The sequence below is a fragment of the Apium graveolens genome, chromosome 2 (assembly GCF_009905375.1).
Source record: "Apium graveolens cultivar Ventura chromosome 2, ASM990537v1, whole genome shotgun sequence".
Lineage (NCBI taxonomy): Eukaryota > Viridiplantae > Streptophyta > Magnoliopsida > Apiales > Apiaceae > Apium > Apium graveolens.
Genome location: NC_133648.1, coordinates 32,025,470 through 32,041,206, shown reverse-complemented (window position 1 = coordinate 32,041,206; position 15,737 = coordinate 32,025,470). Strand labels below are relative to the sequence as shown.

General features: G+C 41.4%; 2 protein-coding genes across 2 annotated transcripts; both read left to right on the top strand.

Moving 5' to 3' along the window:
- The first annotated feature begins 1,569 nt into the window (after nucleotides 1-1,569).
- On the top strand, nucleotides 1,570-2,541 carry LOC141687513 (uncharacterized). The gene has a single exon (XM_074492818.1). The coding sequence runs from the start codon at nucleotides 1,570-1,572 to the stop codon at nucleotides 2,539-2,541; it is 972 nt and encodes a 323-aa protein (XP_074348919.1).
- Nucleotides 2,542-10,658: 8,117 nt separating this feature from the next.
- LOC141687495 (uncharacterized) lies at nucleotides 10,659-11,045 on the top strand. Its single transcript, XM_074492795.1, has one exon. It carries the CDS (start codon nucleotides 10,659-10,661, stop codon nucleotides 11,043-11,045), a length of 387 nt encoding a protein of 128 aa, XP_074348896.1.
- The last annotated feature ends 4,692 nt before the right edge of the window (nucleotides 11,046-15,737 follow it).

The following is a 15,737-nucleotide window of genomic DNA, read 5'->3' as shown; positions in this document are numbered from 1 at the left end:
GTTGAGAGCTAAAAAGGAGCCACCACTTGCTCTAATCAATATCAGCCACCGATTGACATACAACCACCACACACCACTTGATTTTTCGGCAAGAACCACCGTCATAGATCTTATTTCCGGCGAGAAACCTCGAACTTTATTGTTACCAGATTCCTCCATCAACAAATTAGCGCTAGAAGGAGGGGTGCTGATTAGGATCATAATCTTGGGAGGAAAAGATGTATTACAATCATGATGGACGTTCTTATGATGGAAGTGATAGCAGATCTGAAAGAGAGGGTGAGGGAGGCTACACTCGCCATGAATCGTACGTGCCCAGAAACATGGTAGATCCTCCGAGAGCTCCAGATGTGGGAGGAACGCCTCCAGTTCTCATCAGCAACGCTGATATCTTAGAGCAGTTGTACCGCATGGGGGATACTCTGAATAACTTTCACTCAAGCCTGAGTACGGTGGAGCGTCGCAAAACGAGGAGGGGTCGTCGTTTACCCCGTCGTGGCCACGCCATGGAGAAAGCACCCGTAGTTGAAGGAGATGCTCAGGATGCCCGCGGATAAAACCCACGAATCACTCCCCGGCACTTGGAATATTCTGATGATATAGAGCCTATTGTGGAGCTTGTTGATGAGGACACTAACAGTTAAGAAAGGCCTCGTCTCGGTAATCAGGTTGTACCACACCCACATAGGTCTGGGCGTACGATGGACGAGCGTCGTCGTGCGGAAAATATTCAGAATCAAGATGAAAAATGAAGATATTTTTCAACCCTAAAGAGAAGGCTTGGCATAAGGTTGGAAGATGACGATTTGAGAATGTTGCTGCTAGAATAGCAAAAGGAAGGAAATGGTGGAGAAGCGAGGCCCTGTGATACAATGCGTGTGCCCCCTACTTATCCAAGGGATAATAAGGTGTGGCACCGCCAGCACGAGCGTGCCCCTCCACGAGGAAGGTTTGGAAATTACGACCGCGGCTATCAGAGAAATGAATGAGGAAGGATGGGATACCAACAGGGAAGGGCGCCATATAATGGGAGACGATAGGGCACGCCCTTAACTGATGAGGCACCTATTGTTGTTCCCGTGGCTTCTCACAGTGCTACAGGCAACGGATTCGGGACGCGTCCTCATGACCGGGACGGCGTCCAAATTCAAGAAAGGTTGCAAAACAACAATCAAATACCGAGACGCGGCCAAGAGGAACCTCGTGCGTGAGGGAATGTTCAAAATCAAGATGCCAATATACCACAGCCGCAGCCTCAGGGAGAGGGGCAGCGAGATCCACCGGTACACCCAGGGGTAATCAAGGGGAACAATAACAAGTTGTGGAGCAACCCCAACAACTCAACGTTCAAACCATTCCTGGAGTAGGAACGTTTAATGTGAATGATCTTAAGAGGTTGCTCAACCATCTTGAAGGAGGTAGGGTAACAGAATCTGCGCAGGTTCCATCCCCTTTTTCAGCTGTTATGAGGGAAGCGAGTTGCCTGAAGGATAAAGGAACACAACTAATGACTTGCGTTTTCATGGAAAATCCGACCCTGTGGAATTCTTGGGGTTTTTCAACATTGAGATGGATGTGTATCAGGTACCTGACTTGGCACGATGCCGTCTTCTGGCGGCCACCTTTAGAGAAGGCGCTCAACAATGGTTCCAAGAACTTGGTCCAGGGGTGATCACATCATTGGAACAGATGAAAATCTTATTTCTGACTCAGTTCCAGGCTGCAGTGCAGTATACGCCGCCTGTTACCACACTGACCAATGTGAAACAGAAGGAAGGGGAAAGCTTGACTTCGTATTTCAAAAGGTTCAACACGGAGTCTACCTTGGTGAGAGGCGCAACTGATGAGACACTGAAAATACTTCTTATAGCTGGTCTGCGCGTGGGAACATATTTCTGGAAACACCTCCAAGGAAAGGACCCTGTATCATTAGCTGATGTACTTGCGCAGGCAGAATCCTTCAAAGCGATTGAGCAATCACTTGCAAAGACAAAGAATAATGATAATACCCACAACTCCAAGGGACGAGCTAAGAGGAGAGACAGATCTGCGAGTCCAGATTATCGGCGGAATGCTCGAAGCCCTAATATGGTGAATGACGTGAACGTGCGGAGAGAGTTGAGCCCACCGTCGAATTATGAAAAGAGGGTGAGCAATTACACTCCGCTGGCAGCATCCATTGATCACATCTTTGAGGTAAATAAGGATAGAGGAATCTTCAAGAAGCCAGACCATTTGACTTTATGGCAGATTAGAGACAAGAAAAAATACTGCGAATACCATGAGTCTACCGGTCACGACACCCACGAGTGTCGTCACCTAAAAGATGAAATTGAAGAGTTGATCAAGGCTGGATATCTGGGGGAGTGGAATGACAAGGTGAAACGACGCAGAGGAAGTGACGACAAGGGGAAAGATGAAAGGCATCCCCCACAGGCGGAGGACGTGGAAAAACAGTGGAGGTTAAGTTCCAAAGAGCTGGTAGTATTAGGGAAAATTTTGGGGGACACCCATTTGTTGGTGATAGTAATTGGGCATTAGAAAAAAATGCAAGAGAGGCACGACACCCATCACTTACCAATATTCATAGCTTGGAAGATAGACCTCAAAAAATATTCAAAGGGGAATCGGCTGACAATACGTTCAGGGAAAGAGAGTCAAGATGGGTATATCATCCTCATAACGATGCGCTGGTAATAACTATGCTTATTGGGGCAATGAACGTGCCTCGAGTCTTCTTGGACAACGGGATCTCTGTGAACATCCTGTATTACAGCACGTACAAGAAATTGGGTTTCCCGGACAGTGACATGAATTTTGAAGATGCACACGTCTACAGTTTTACTGGAGAGGCGGTAAGAGTTATGGGTTCGGTTAGGCTTCCTATCACGCATGAGGAAGGAGCTCTGTTTGTCACCCAAATGATAGAGTTCAAAGTGTTGGATCAGGAGTCAGGACTCCGCGCACAATGTGTTGGTGGGCAGACCTTGGTTGCGAGCATTCAGGGTGATAACCTCGATACATCATTTGATGATAAAGTTCCCAATGCCTAATAGAGTGGGCAGTCTGAGAGGGTCGCAATACGAATCACGCGACTGCTATCACAAGGTTGTTAAACAATTTCACAGGAGAAGGTATGAGGGAAACGGACTGCCATTTGAAGATGCGGCGGATATTCAGGCAAAACCAAGTGGAGAGGTTCATGCCCATTATTTTGTGGAAGATCCAGGGGAAGAAGAAACTCATATCACCGAGATCTCTGCTTTGATATTGGGGAATGTTTCGAGGATCCGTCATGTGGAGGAAATCATGGTGAATCGTACAGAAGGGATTATGAGAAAGGAGGTTAATGGAGAAAAGTTGGAAGGAAGAAGTGAGATTTTATAAAACCTAGAAAGTAACCTCAAGGTGGATGCTCCTCAAAGGTAGGATGCGCCCTAGGAAAGTGAAAATGAAATTGAGGTTGATGCTCCTCAAAACGAGGGCATGCCCTCCACACCTGCAATGCATAAAGACATGCCTTGTCCTGAGGTGGATGCTCCCACATACAGGGATGCGCCCTCGAATGTAGGAATGAAAGTGGAGGACCCCCGGGACTTTGATTTTGATCTGGATCCCAGGATCCCTATGCCTGCCGAGAAAACGGGGCCGACCGAAGACACAACATCTGTTTCGGTCGATAAAGATGACTCAAGCAAGGTTTTGAAGGTGGGATCTCAACTAAGTTATGAAATTAGGGAAAGGCTTACCCGTTTTCTGATTAAAAATCTCGATGTCTTCGCATGGAGTCATTCGGACATGGTGGGGATCGACCCAGGGGTAATGTGTCATCGGCTGAATATTTTTCCTAATTGCACGGGCATACGACAAAAGCGTCACCCGGTGAGCAGGGAAAAGGCGATAGCATTAAAGGAAGAGGTAGATCGATTGTTGGAAATTTGTTTGATCAAAGAATCTTTTTACCCCGAATGGCTTGCAAATCCAGTGCTTGTGAAAAAACCAAATGGGAAGTGGAGGATGTGTGTAGATTTCACAGATCTCAACAAAGCTTGCCCAAAGGATAGTTTTCCGCTCCCACGAATTGATCAGTTGGTTGACGCGACGGTAGGGCATGTCTTGTTAAGCTTTATGGATGCATACTCCGGTTACAATCAAATCCCCATGTACGGCCCCGATCAGGAGCATACATCCTTCATCACTGATAGAGGTTTATATTGTTACATAGGGATGCCATTTGGGTTGACCAATGCTGGCGTAACCTACCAATGATTGGTGAACATGATGTTCAAGGATCAGACTGGAATAACCATGGAAGTATATGTAGATGACATGTTGGTAAAATTGAAGGAAGCAAATGATCATATCGAGCACTTGATGGAATTGTTTAACATTATAAGGAGGTTTCGCATGAAGTTGAATTCGCAAAAATGTGTATTTGGTGTTGAGTCGGGCAAGTTTCTCAGGTTCATTGTCAACCATAGAGGAATTGAAGCTAACCCCGCAAAAATTAAGGCACTTCTAGACATGAAATCTCCCACCAATGTGAAATAAGTGCAAAGCTTAACTGGAAGGATCGCCGCGCTGAACCGGTTTATTTCTAAATCGTCCGACAAATGCAAGGAATTCTTTAAGGCAATTAAGGTGGTAGGGAAAGATTTTGTATGGACACCAGAATGTGAGGAAGCTTCTAGGAGGATCAAAGAACAACTGGGAAACCCTCCCATATTGTCAAAACCATTGGATGGGGAGTCTCTGATCCTATACCTTGTAGTTTCTGAGTATTCAATTAGCGCAGTGCTAGTGAGAGAAGAGGACACGCAACAGTCACCAGTGTATTATATGAGCAAGCAATTGCACGATGCTGAAACTCGCTATACAAGTATGGAGAAGCTGGTTTATGCCTTAATTCTTGCATCAAGGAAGTTGTGCCCATATTTCCAGGCTCATAGAATTGAAGTTCGTACAGCATATCCTCTGCGGCAAGTCCTTCACAAGCCATAATCGTCGGGAGGATGTTAAAATGGGCCGTGGAGTTGGGACAGTTCTACTTGGAATATATGCCTCGTACAGCAATCAAAGGGCAGGCTTTCTCTGATTTCTTGTTGGAATTTGACTCTAAGGTTGATGATAAGGCTTTGGTAAAGTTACATCCCTCTCATACTAAGGAGGTCTTAGAGGAGTTTCCATACCCCTGGTGGATTTTGCATGTGGGTGGAGCAGTTAACAATGGAGGAGCAGGCACGGGCATAGTACTTATGTCTCCGGAAGGCCATCATCTGATGAGTGCAATTCACTTCAAATTCTATGTGACAAATAATGATGCGGAATACGAAGCATTGATCAATGGCCTGAAGATTTCTCTGGAAATGGAGGTGCGGAACTTAATTGTAAAGAGTGACTCAGAGTTGGTGGTAAACCAGGTGAATGGAGGGTTTCAAGCTCGAGGATAGTGGACAGAATTATACTTGAGGTGTACACAGCGTCTGATTGGGAAGTTCAAAGAGGTTAGGCTGAAATGTGTACCGCGGGAAAAGAACAGCAATGCGGATGCTCCGGAAAAAAATGGGGTCCCAGCAAGAGGCTGTGTTGTTGGGATCTATACCCTTAGAGATCCAAGAGATCCCTAGTATCCCAGAGGTAGAGGTGATGCAAGTAGATGAGGCTCCCAAGGAAACATGGATGATGCCCGTTCTTGCCTATATTCATAAAGGGACACTTCCTGAGGATAAGTTTAAGGCTCGGCGACTCCGCTACCAGGCTGCGAGGTATGTGGTGTACGATGAAGTTTTGTACAAAAGAGGCTTCAATCAACCATTGCTCAGGTGATCGATGAAGAATAAGGAAATTACATCTTAAGGGAGGTACATGAAGGAATTTGTGGTAATCACTGTAACTCCCCCAAATCCGGGGTCAGGAATCTGGGTCGTCACGCAATCCTTCAATCATGTGTAACCTGTATTAACTCAATAACCCAATAATTCCATATCACAGACCCCCAATCTCACACACTCACAAGTTATAGCCTTAGAAATGACGTACAACAAGTATCATCTGTTATTAAAACTCAAATATACTTTACAGGATCTCAAACAATTATTCATAACCTCTACATGAAGTTACAATAATTATGACTGATATCTTATACCTATCTGATACTCTGGCACACCTGAGACAAAGCTTCCAGGGATTCTCCCCATGACTGCGAGCGACTAAGTCCCATACCGGCATACTAGTTATCTGTTGTATTGTGTCATTTAAAAGAAAGTAAGAGTGAGCTATAATGCCCAGCATAATAATATACAGTATGAAAATGACTGTATAATAAACTCTCGTAAAATATCATATATGATAATTACGTTTTATTCAAAAATAGTTTTCCTTGGTGACCCCCACCTTCTCATGAAAACAATTCTTTAGTGGATTTTATTATCCAGCGAATACCTTAATGGTAAACCCAGCACCTAGGCTTGGGTTACGGTATTGCATCACAATTCCAATTGGAAGAATAGGACACTCGTTGGAGCCACCGTATATGATGATCAGTCGTACTACGATAAAAGTAACATTTTCTACTAGTAGAAGGACGACACCTTCGTATCCCGGTTATCACCTTTGCCGCATACGAACTATGTGCCCTCATTTCGGGTATACACACACTTCGCAGGTCCTTAGGTACATATTGTACCGTTTCCTACGGTACCAGTAGTCTATCCAATACACGAAGTACTTGGATCCTACCCCTCCCTTGTCCTTTAGGAAATCCTATCATATCTCGAGAACTCGAACCACATCGAAGTTCCCCCAAGCGTTTTGCTTGTTGATAGGCATATCTTTACTTATATATATGTACTTCCAAAAGTTTTCGGAGGAAGTACTAAGGATGTGAGTTGACCGTTGTCAATAGATAATTAGATAAGGGGGAGTTTCTTTTGAAACTATATTCAAAATATTTAAAATAAGTCGATATAATATTCTCCGACGTTCTGAAATTATCCGAATGACTTTTCTGAAAATCAGAAAGTATTTTAAATCAGGATCTATGATTTTTAAATCATAAATAAACCCTTTAATGAATAATAAATAATTAAATGATAATCGATAAATAATTAAACCTCGAAGGAGTTTACCTTTAAAATAATAAAATAGTATTCCCCAACTAATTTATGTTTAATAAATTAATAAACTTTAATATTTAATCAAGATTGAAGTAAATATTTACTGGAGAATACTTCTCCCTAATAATTGAATAGTAAGTAAATATTTCTTGTCCAAACGATAAAGTATAGTTGAGGGAATACGATCTTTGGAAATCATTTTAATAAAAGTTCGAGGTGTTTAATATTTCGTAAGTGGACGTTGATTCCCTTGGAATAAAATAATTACGGATTTTTAATCGTCCAAAACATCTCCGGGATGATTCTCGGGTTTATATTTTATAAAACAAAACTGATCGACACTCAATCTTACGACTTATACATCACGCTCTACTGTAGCGTTAATATTCTTAATAAAAGCACCTTCGGAATACTTCCGGGTTTTCATAAGCTTACACCGACCGATTCTCGGTCTAAACGTAACATTTCGAATTCGGTTATGAACATATACTAGAAATTATCAACAATTGAGTAATGTAATACATCTCAAACTTCGTAAAACAGTTTAAAGCAATCTCATGCATATATCACAGTTTTGTAAAATATTCACAACACAACAGTTCTTAAAAGGTAGGGTTTGAAAACTTGCCTGGAGTCCAAGACACGTTTCCCCGACTTCCTCTCATTCCGGGTTTTCTAATCAACAAACATTATAATCTTAATAAGTATTCCTACTCTCATCACCAACTTCTATTTCTAATAAGTTCAATACTTCATAACTTTCATTATTTGACCGACTCGAAATAAGTATCACTCCTTGGTCGATATGGACGGTCAAAGTGGTCTTCTAGAATTGACTTCATCGAATATTACTATTACGTGGCTTGCACTCTATCATTTTTAATAAATCTTAAAATTAATATTTTAATACGAAACCACCTCGTGGAGCTTCTTGAGTGATTTTAATATTTATCCTAAAAGTTTCACTTTGATAAAATGAATTTAATTAGGTGAAAAGCATTTCAAAAGTTCGGTCAACTACGGAGTTTTACTATTCAAACCGCTTTCACTAAAACGTTGATATCTCTCAAACCGTTAACTCAATTGACGTAACGTTTTCGCGTGTGCGATCTAGACAAAATTTAAAACACAACATTTGAAAATAGTTTTCTGGTAACAGGGGTGAAAATCCCGAAGTGACAGTTTCCTAACGGGGGTTGTTTTGACATTCGTACTGCGCGCGACCTCGGCTCCGATATTTTTATAAAATTGAAAAATCAACATTCTTACTTGAAATTTTATGGCAGCTAAGAAACTCTATTTCTTACTCTCTGTAAATATTTTATGATTTATGAACATTTTTAAGTCGATCCTTTATATTTTCAAAGTTCGTAATTCGTAGCAGTTTTTTGTCGCGTGAACCACTTTTAGTAAAACGGCCATAACTTTTGTTCCGTAAATCGGAATCAAGCGATTTAAGCACCTTAACGATACTTATAACATTGTCTATCATAATTAAGGGTTAGTTTTCAAGAAACTACAGTTTAATTCCTCGGGACTTTCTGCAGAAACTTAAAGTTACGTTTTGTTCATTTTAACGAGATTACGTTTACGATCAGAGTTTCGTTTACGCCTTAAATCTTTATACTACCACCAAAAATCAACATATCATCATCAACACACTAACTCCTCTCAATAACATCATGTTCTTGAGGCAACAACAATCAACCTTAAATCTACTTAGATAAACATCAAGATTTCAACAATATCACTACCAAAACTAGGTTTACAACTACATACTAAAAGGATCTTGAACTTAAATCTTAAATAAGTTTGGGTCAAAGATTTTTACCTTTCTAGAAAGCTTGAGATGTGTTCTTCAGGATGGTGGAGTCTTGGAGTGCTTGGTATGGTTTTTGGAACCTAAAACCACCATTGAAATCAAGAAACCAAAGAAGAGTTACTATTCATACTATTCATTCTCAACTTTCTTGATTTTATTACACCCATCAAACCTTGATAAAAAGAGATCAAAGAATTATCTTACCTTAGTTTGGTTGTTAGGAAGCTTGAGAATTAATGGTAGGATTTATCCATGGCTAGAACTTGAAGAATTGAATTTGATTTCTTGGCTTGGAGATGAATGGCCGAATGGAATGGTTTTGGGAGAGAAGAAGTGTTTTTATGCTTACTTCCTTGGTTGCTTCTAGGAAAGTATGTTGGTTGCTTCTTGGAAATGAGGTTGTGATAGCTTGTGATATCTTATATTGATTGATATCTTCTAGTTTAGGATCCTAGGTTTATTCTTGTTGCCAAATCCATGGACAAGAAAACTAGCTAGCCTTGTAGTTTGTAAGCTAATCTACTTAACTTAGCCCTTTAGCTCACTATTTGCTTAGCCTTGGTTGATCATCCTATCTCTAGCTCACTATTTGATAAAGTAACCATGGTTACTTTCTTACCATGGTTAGTTAGTGTGTTACGTTTATTTAATCGTTTGCGCATTCGCTCGGTTTCTTAAACATTTTCAAAATACTTTCTCGTAAATGGTTCGTGACGTAATTACTTTCGTATTTATTCCTTATGTTTTGAATTATCATACTTGGATATAAATCCGTACGGTTTTAAATTCATAAGTATATTATGATTCCCGTAATCCTCGATGATTCGTAAATATGGTCGTTTTTCAAAGTTCATTTTCTTCGAAAACTAATAGCGTTTACATACACTCATTTGGTACGTATAATTATAATATCAACTTCGAATCTCATTTTCTCATGCACAACATAGTGTGGGCTAAAAAAAATTTCCCTTCTGTCAGGGTAACCATTCATTAGGCGTTTTACAAGGTCTCAAAAATTTGAGTTGTTATATTACTATTCAAAAAGGTCTTTTACTGACGTCAAAAATTTGGGTTCTTACAATCACTCTGGGGGTAACTCGTTGGCGATGAAAGTTTTATGCCAAGGATACTATTGGCCCACAATGAAGAAGGATGTTGCGAATTTCGTTAGAGCATGCGATCACTGCCAACGCTTTATGAATTACTCGTCTATGACAGCGACGCTCTTGACGCATATGGTGAGCCCATGGCCATTTGCCATTTAAGGGATTGATCTTATTGGAAAATTACCTAAAGGCAAAGGAGATGTCAAATATGCAGTGGTTGCGGTTGATTACTTTACTAAATGGGCAGAAGCTATGTCGTTAGGAACTATCACCGCGAAGAAAAATAAAGACTTTGTCTTCAACTCTATCGTGTGCAGGTTTGGTATTCCTTACAAACTTGTCTCTGACAACGGAAAGCAGTTCAATAGCAAGGAGTAGCGACAGTTATGTGAGGATCTGAAAATTAAGAAGAAGTTTCCAGCGGTCTATCATCCTCAAAGCAATGGGAAAACGGAGGCCGTGAATAAAATAATAAAGCATACCCTTAAGACAAAACTGGAAGAGCGCAAAGGGAATTGGCCTGAAGAATTCCCAAAAGTAATATGGTCCTACAACACTACTCCAAGATCTACTACGGGAGAAACTTCGTTCATGTTGACTTATGGGTATGAAGCTATGGTCCTTGTGGAAGTTGGCTCAGGGTCGCTTCGTAGAGATCGTTACACGGAGGAAGATGCAGAAATTAACCAGAGACTTCATTTGGATCTCTTGGAAGAAGCAAGGGAAAATTCCCAGCTGAGGCTTGCGGCATATCAACACCGTGCTGCAAGGTATTATAATAAGAAGGTAAAGGGACAGCTGCTGAAGGTAGGAGATCTAGTGCTCAGGAAGGTGATGCCAAACACAAAGAATCCCCAGCACGGAGTATTTGGAGCTAATTGGGAAGGACCATACAAGATAAAAGCAATTTTGTGGAAGGGTATTTATCACCTTGAAGATTTGGAAGGAAAGCTGGTTCCACGAGCATGGAACGCGGAGCATATTCGAAAGTATTATCAGTAAGGCGCGGCTTTGGCCCCTTACATATCATGTTTACATTATATACTTAGGGTTATGCCCAAATTATAGGCTAGAAGCAATAAAAATCCTCCTAGCCTAGGGGGTAGTGCATGTACTACTTACCTTAGAACTAGTTGAAGGACCATTTTTCGAATAAATTACCCATAGAGCATAGTAGCCATGGGACTGGTGCCCTTTTAACACTAGAGCGCATTATTAATAAAAACTTTGAAACATTTCCAAATGGTTGTTTGCTTGTAAGTTTGCTTGGTTATATGACGCGTCCTCAACACAAGACGCGCCCTAAGAAGTAGTCCTTTATTTACAGTTGCAAAAGCACGATTTGTAAAGGAGAAACTAAAGAAGACTCAGGTGAAACTGAAACTAAGACGCGTCTTGGGTCTAAGGACGCGCCTAACCTGTGCATAATCTTGGTTGATGCTCCTTTAAGTTTAGTATTCCATAACTAAAAACGAGGGCACGTCCTTATTCAGGACGCGTCCAAACTGATATGTCAAAGTTCTTACCTTCAGAAAGTGAAAGGTTGGCGCGTCAAAGCACTAGGACGCGCCCATATATTGTGCATTGCATAAATAAAAAAGTGTATAACAGCATGTTATCATACTAAGGGAAAAAGATATATCACCCAGGAAATTTAAAAAGCCGAGGAACTAAGCAAAATAAAGCGCGTCCTGAGCTTAAGATGCGCCCCATATGTCTGAAAATGGAATGATCAGGAAAGCACAACATGCATCAAAATAATTCAAGGTACTAGCAACATTCAAAAATAGTCATAAGTTTATAACTTGCAAGGCTTAAAAGGGCCTGCACCCTTGAGATAGTTATGATAAAAGTTCATCAATGGACATAAGACACGTCCTAGGCAGGGGGCGCATCCTGATTCTTGTCCTGGTTTTTTGGGGAAGAAGGTGGAGGCTGAGTTTGAAGTGGAGAAGGCGCAGGGGACACGTCATCCTCTTCCAGGCCTAGGATGATCCTTTTTGTTCTTGATAGAGTCTGTTGCCCTGATTCTGAAATCATTTACCCATTTCTGGGTATCTTCATCAAACTTGGAGAAGGTGTATTCTGGGTCATTTGCTATGAACCCAGAACACCACTCTTAAAAACCAGTTGTAAACCCATTTTGATACACTAATTTCTTCTCTTCTTTCCAGCCGTGCATTCTGTCATCATTCAGAGTGTCAAGCTCCAGCTGTATGGTGGAATTTAGAATGACTACGCTCTCCATAGCCTTCTCCCAAGAGGTGACATTTCCTTCAAGTTGGGCCTTCTCACCCTTAAGACGTGCCTTGTCATGTTTCAACTGAAGGATTTCAGCATCCTTTTCTTGGTGAGCAGTGTGATGCTTTTTTGCAGAGATTTGATCTTATCTTCAGCTTCACTTTTTGCAGTGTCTGTGACAGCAAGATGCGCTCTAAGTCTGGCAGCCATGTTGGCACTTTGCCTTGCATGCAAATGGAGTTCAGCTGCAGCCCTCACCATGGCTTGCTCAGTCTGCTCCTCTGTCCTAAAGGTCCAGCCTCGAACTTCTTCCTCTGTGAAAGTGCCATATGAGGACGCACCCAGATATCTCGGGACAAAAGATTGGTCATCAGGCACTGTCTTCTGGCGCTTTGAGGGCGCGTCCTCTTTATCTGAGATGTTAACCACAGTGGTGTCAATGATCTGGGGAGGAGGAGAAGGAACCACCGCCGTTGAGGGATCTTTAGCTTTTGGATCAGACTTCGCAGGAGCCTGCTTCCTGGCTCTCAGTTTCTTGGAGGCCCCTATGGCAAACCCTTTTGGAAGAGAAGTCATATCTGAAAAAAGACATGTAAAATATCAGTACTGGACATGTCCATAAATATAGACGCGTCTTGAAGATTAAAGACGTACGGTAATATGAAAAATGATATACCTGCATAATATGAGTTGTTTAAAAATAAAGACAAGGATATACCAATTTTATGCGCACCTCAAAAATTTACCCAAATTATAATGATAACGCGTCCGGATGGGATGACACATCCATTACAGTTGCATGGATTATGAAGATGTGTATGAGACTTCAACCAAGTGTTCATTGTGAATGCTAGAAGGTGCACTTTTGGTGAGGAAAATATAAGTGACAGACTTGCCACAACATAACCATCTTGTAGTCACGCATATTATACAAGAACGCGTCCTAGGTATAACGCGTCAAAAGTGATCATATGGGTTAGAAATACAAGTACATGTATCACGCTAGATAAAATTTATGCATGTAAAAAGAAGGGTGAGCACACGCATGACGCGTCATAAACTTATGACGCGTCCTATGTCTGATTGTTCATACCTTGTTCTAGGTCTACTTGTCTACTGATGTCCAGTTGAACCAACTCTGTGGCATTAAGCCCTCTAGCATTTTCAGAGGCCGTAGGGACGGGCTTTCCATTGTAAAAATCTCGACATTTACAAAGAGAGCCAACCCTTTCGGACAAAGCCCCAATCTTCTTAAGGTTGGCCTTTGTGATCATGTCCTTGAGGTTGAAATGTTCCTCAGCGTACTTGAGTACCTTCTCTGCTCTCTTCTTTCTTTTTCCTGTTAATTTCTTTTGGACCCTTTTGTCTAAAGAAGAAAAATAATAACTTGTTAAGGGAAGAGGAGATGAAGATTTTGTAAAAAGGAGGACGCGTCCAAGTTAAGAGGACGCATTATAGGGAAATCACTTACTTGGTTCTAAGTTGAAGCGAACCCAGGCTCTCTTGACATCATAGATGTAGATGAAAGGTTCCTTCCAATACCTCTCGTGACTCACCTTGCCTTCATTGAAACCCTTATTGTTTAACCACTTGTTAACAACAAAGAAGTGGTAGCCAGGGATGGACTTCCTGATGCTGAAGAAAAAGCTGAACTCCTTCATGGAGGGCGCACCCAACCCAAGATTGTTGTACATGATGTACAAAGCCCATGCTAGTTTGTACGAGTTTGGAGATAATTGAACTGGAGCAAACTCATACCATTTCAAAAAATTTTAATGTATGGGTACAAGGGCGCGCCCACACCTAAAGAAATGAGTTTTGGAGTTAGGACTATCCTAGGGATCCTCAAATTTTTCACATTAAAGATATGGGGCCTCATCATCCTGAGAGGACGCGCCCAGATTCCCTCCATGTCATAATACTTTATGGTCCACCCAATCTCTAGGTCTGTTGTAGTGGATTTCATCCCAACACAGGCCAATTAATGCTCTTTCTTCCTTCAAACATTCTTTTCTGTCTCAGGAAGGTCCTTTAGTTCTTTCCAGTCAAAATCAAGCTCTACATCGCTTGGCTCCCAATGTTTCAATGGGGAGGCGGATTGTTGATGAGAGATAGGATATTTGTCAGGTTCATGAGCCCTTTCTTCAAATTCACCTTCATTATGAGGAGAAGACGCGTCCTATAAGGGAGACGCGTCCTGAAAGGGAGATGCATCCTTAGCAGGAGATGCCTCCTGAGCTGAAGTAAACGCGTCATCGTCCGGAGTAACTTCATGTTTTTGTGACTTGGTAGAAGAAGGGATGACCACATCATCCGTCCAATCTTCAATTGCTTGACTACGGGCGGCTTGGGAGTTCCTTTTACGTTTCCGTCCCAATCTTGTGCTCAGAGGAACGTTATCCATTAATTTAGAGCTTGAGTTTGCCATAATTGAGGTTTTGGACTTCAAAGATTCGAAAGCACGGGACTCTGCTTCCAAGAATGATTCTGTCCTATGGTGTTCATGTGACTCAGGAGCGAAAGAAAGTGGAGGGGGAGAGTAGATCCCTATGCGCTTGTTAAGAGTCTTAAATGGATGGAAAGGTGACAAAGAAGACGCGTCCTCCGGCTGAAAAAAGAAGGAAGAAGATCTTGAGGATGCGTCCATGTTTAAAGAAGAAGATAATGAAAATATGTAAAAGAAAATAAGGGAGGAGATGGGACGTTGTGGAGACGCGTCCTACAAATCTATCGCAAGAAACATAGTAAGATGACATATTTTAGGTTAACGACGCGTCTATTCAACTTTTGGCTGGACTAACTGAACAAAAATATATGCAGGACGCGCCCTAGGTGGTAGACGCGTCCACAATAGTGGGAATATAGCCGAATTTAAATCGACTGTGGTCAATTTTGGGAAAAATTCTCTAAAACCCTAGAAACATTCAATTAGAAATCAAAAGAAGCAAAGTATGTTGATTTAATCTATACATACATATATATGCACTACTGTAATGAAGAAATAGTCAAAGAACATAAGGGTAAAAAGGAAGAACGCCAATAGTCTTTTACTTATTATGATCGATTTACTTGATGGAATGAAGAAATAAAAACAGATTCATGTACCCTGGAACTTTAAGCTCCTGCTTGAATGGCGGCGATGGCGGTTGTTGAGAGAAAATAAAATGGTGACGGGGGTCATGTTTTGGGGTATTTATAGAGAGAATGAGTGTTGACGTGTATACCAGCTGTCACGCAACGGTCGATATTGAGAGTCTAAAGGTTTGACGCATCTAGGGAGCCGGACGCATCCCGATGTTTAACAGAGGAGCAATCCAAAATTTTGCTTGTGGTTTTAAATAGAAATTCCAATTTTATTTTTAACTGCAAATGGAATTTAGGGGGTAGTTGTTATACCAAAATTTTGGTATTACGAACAACTCGGGTCAAACGCGGGCTAATTACGGTCAAAAT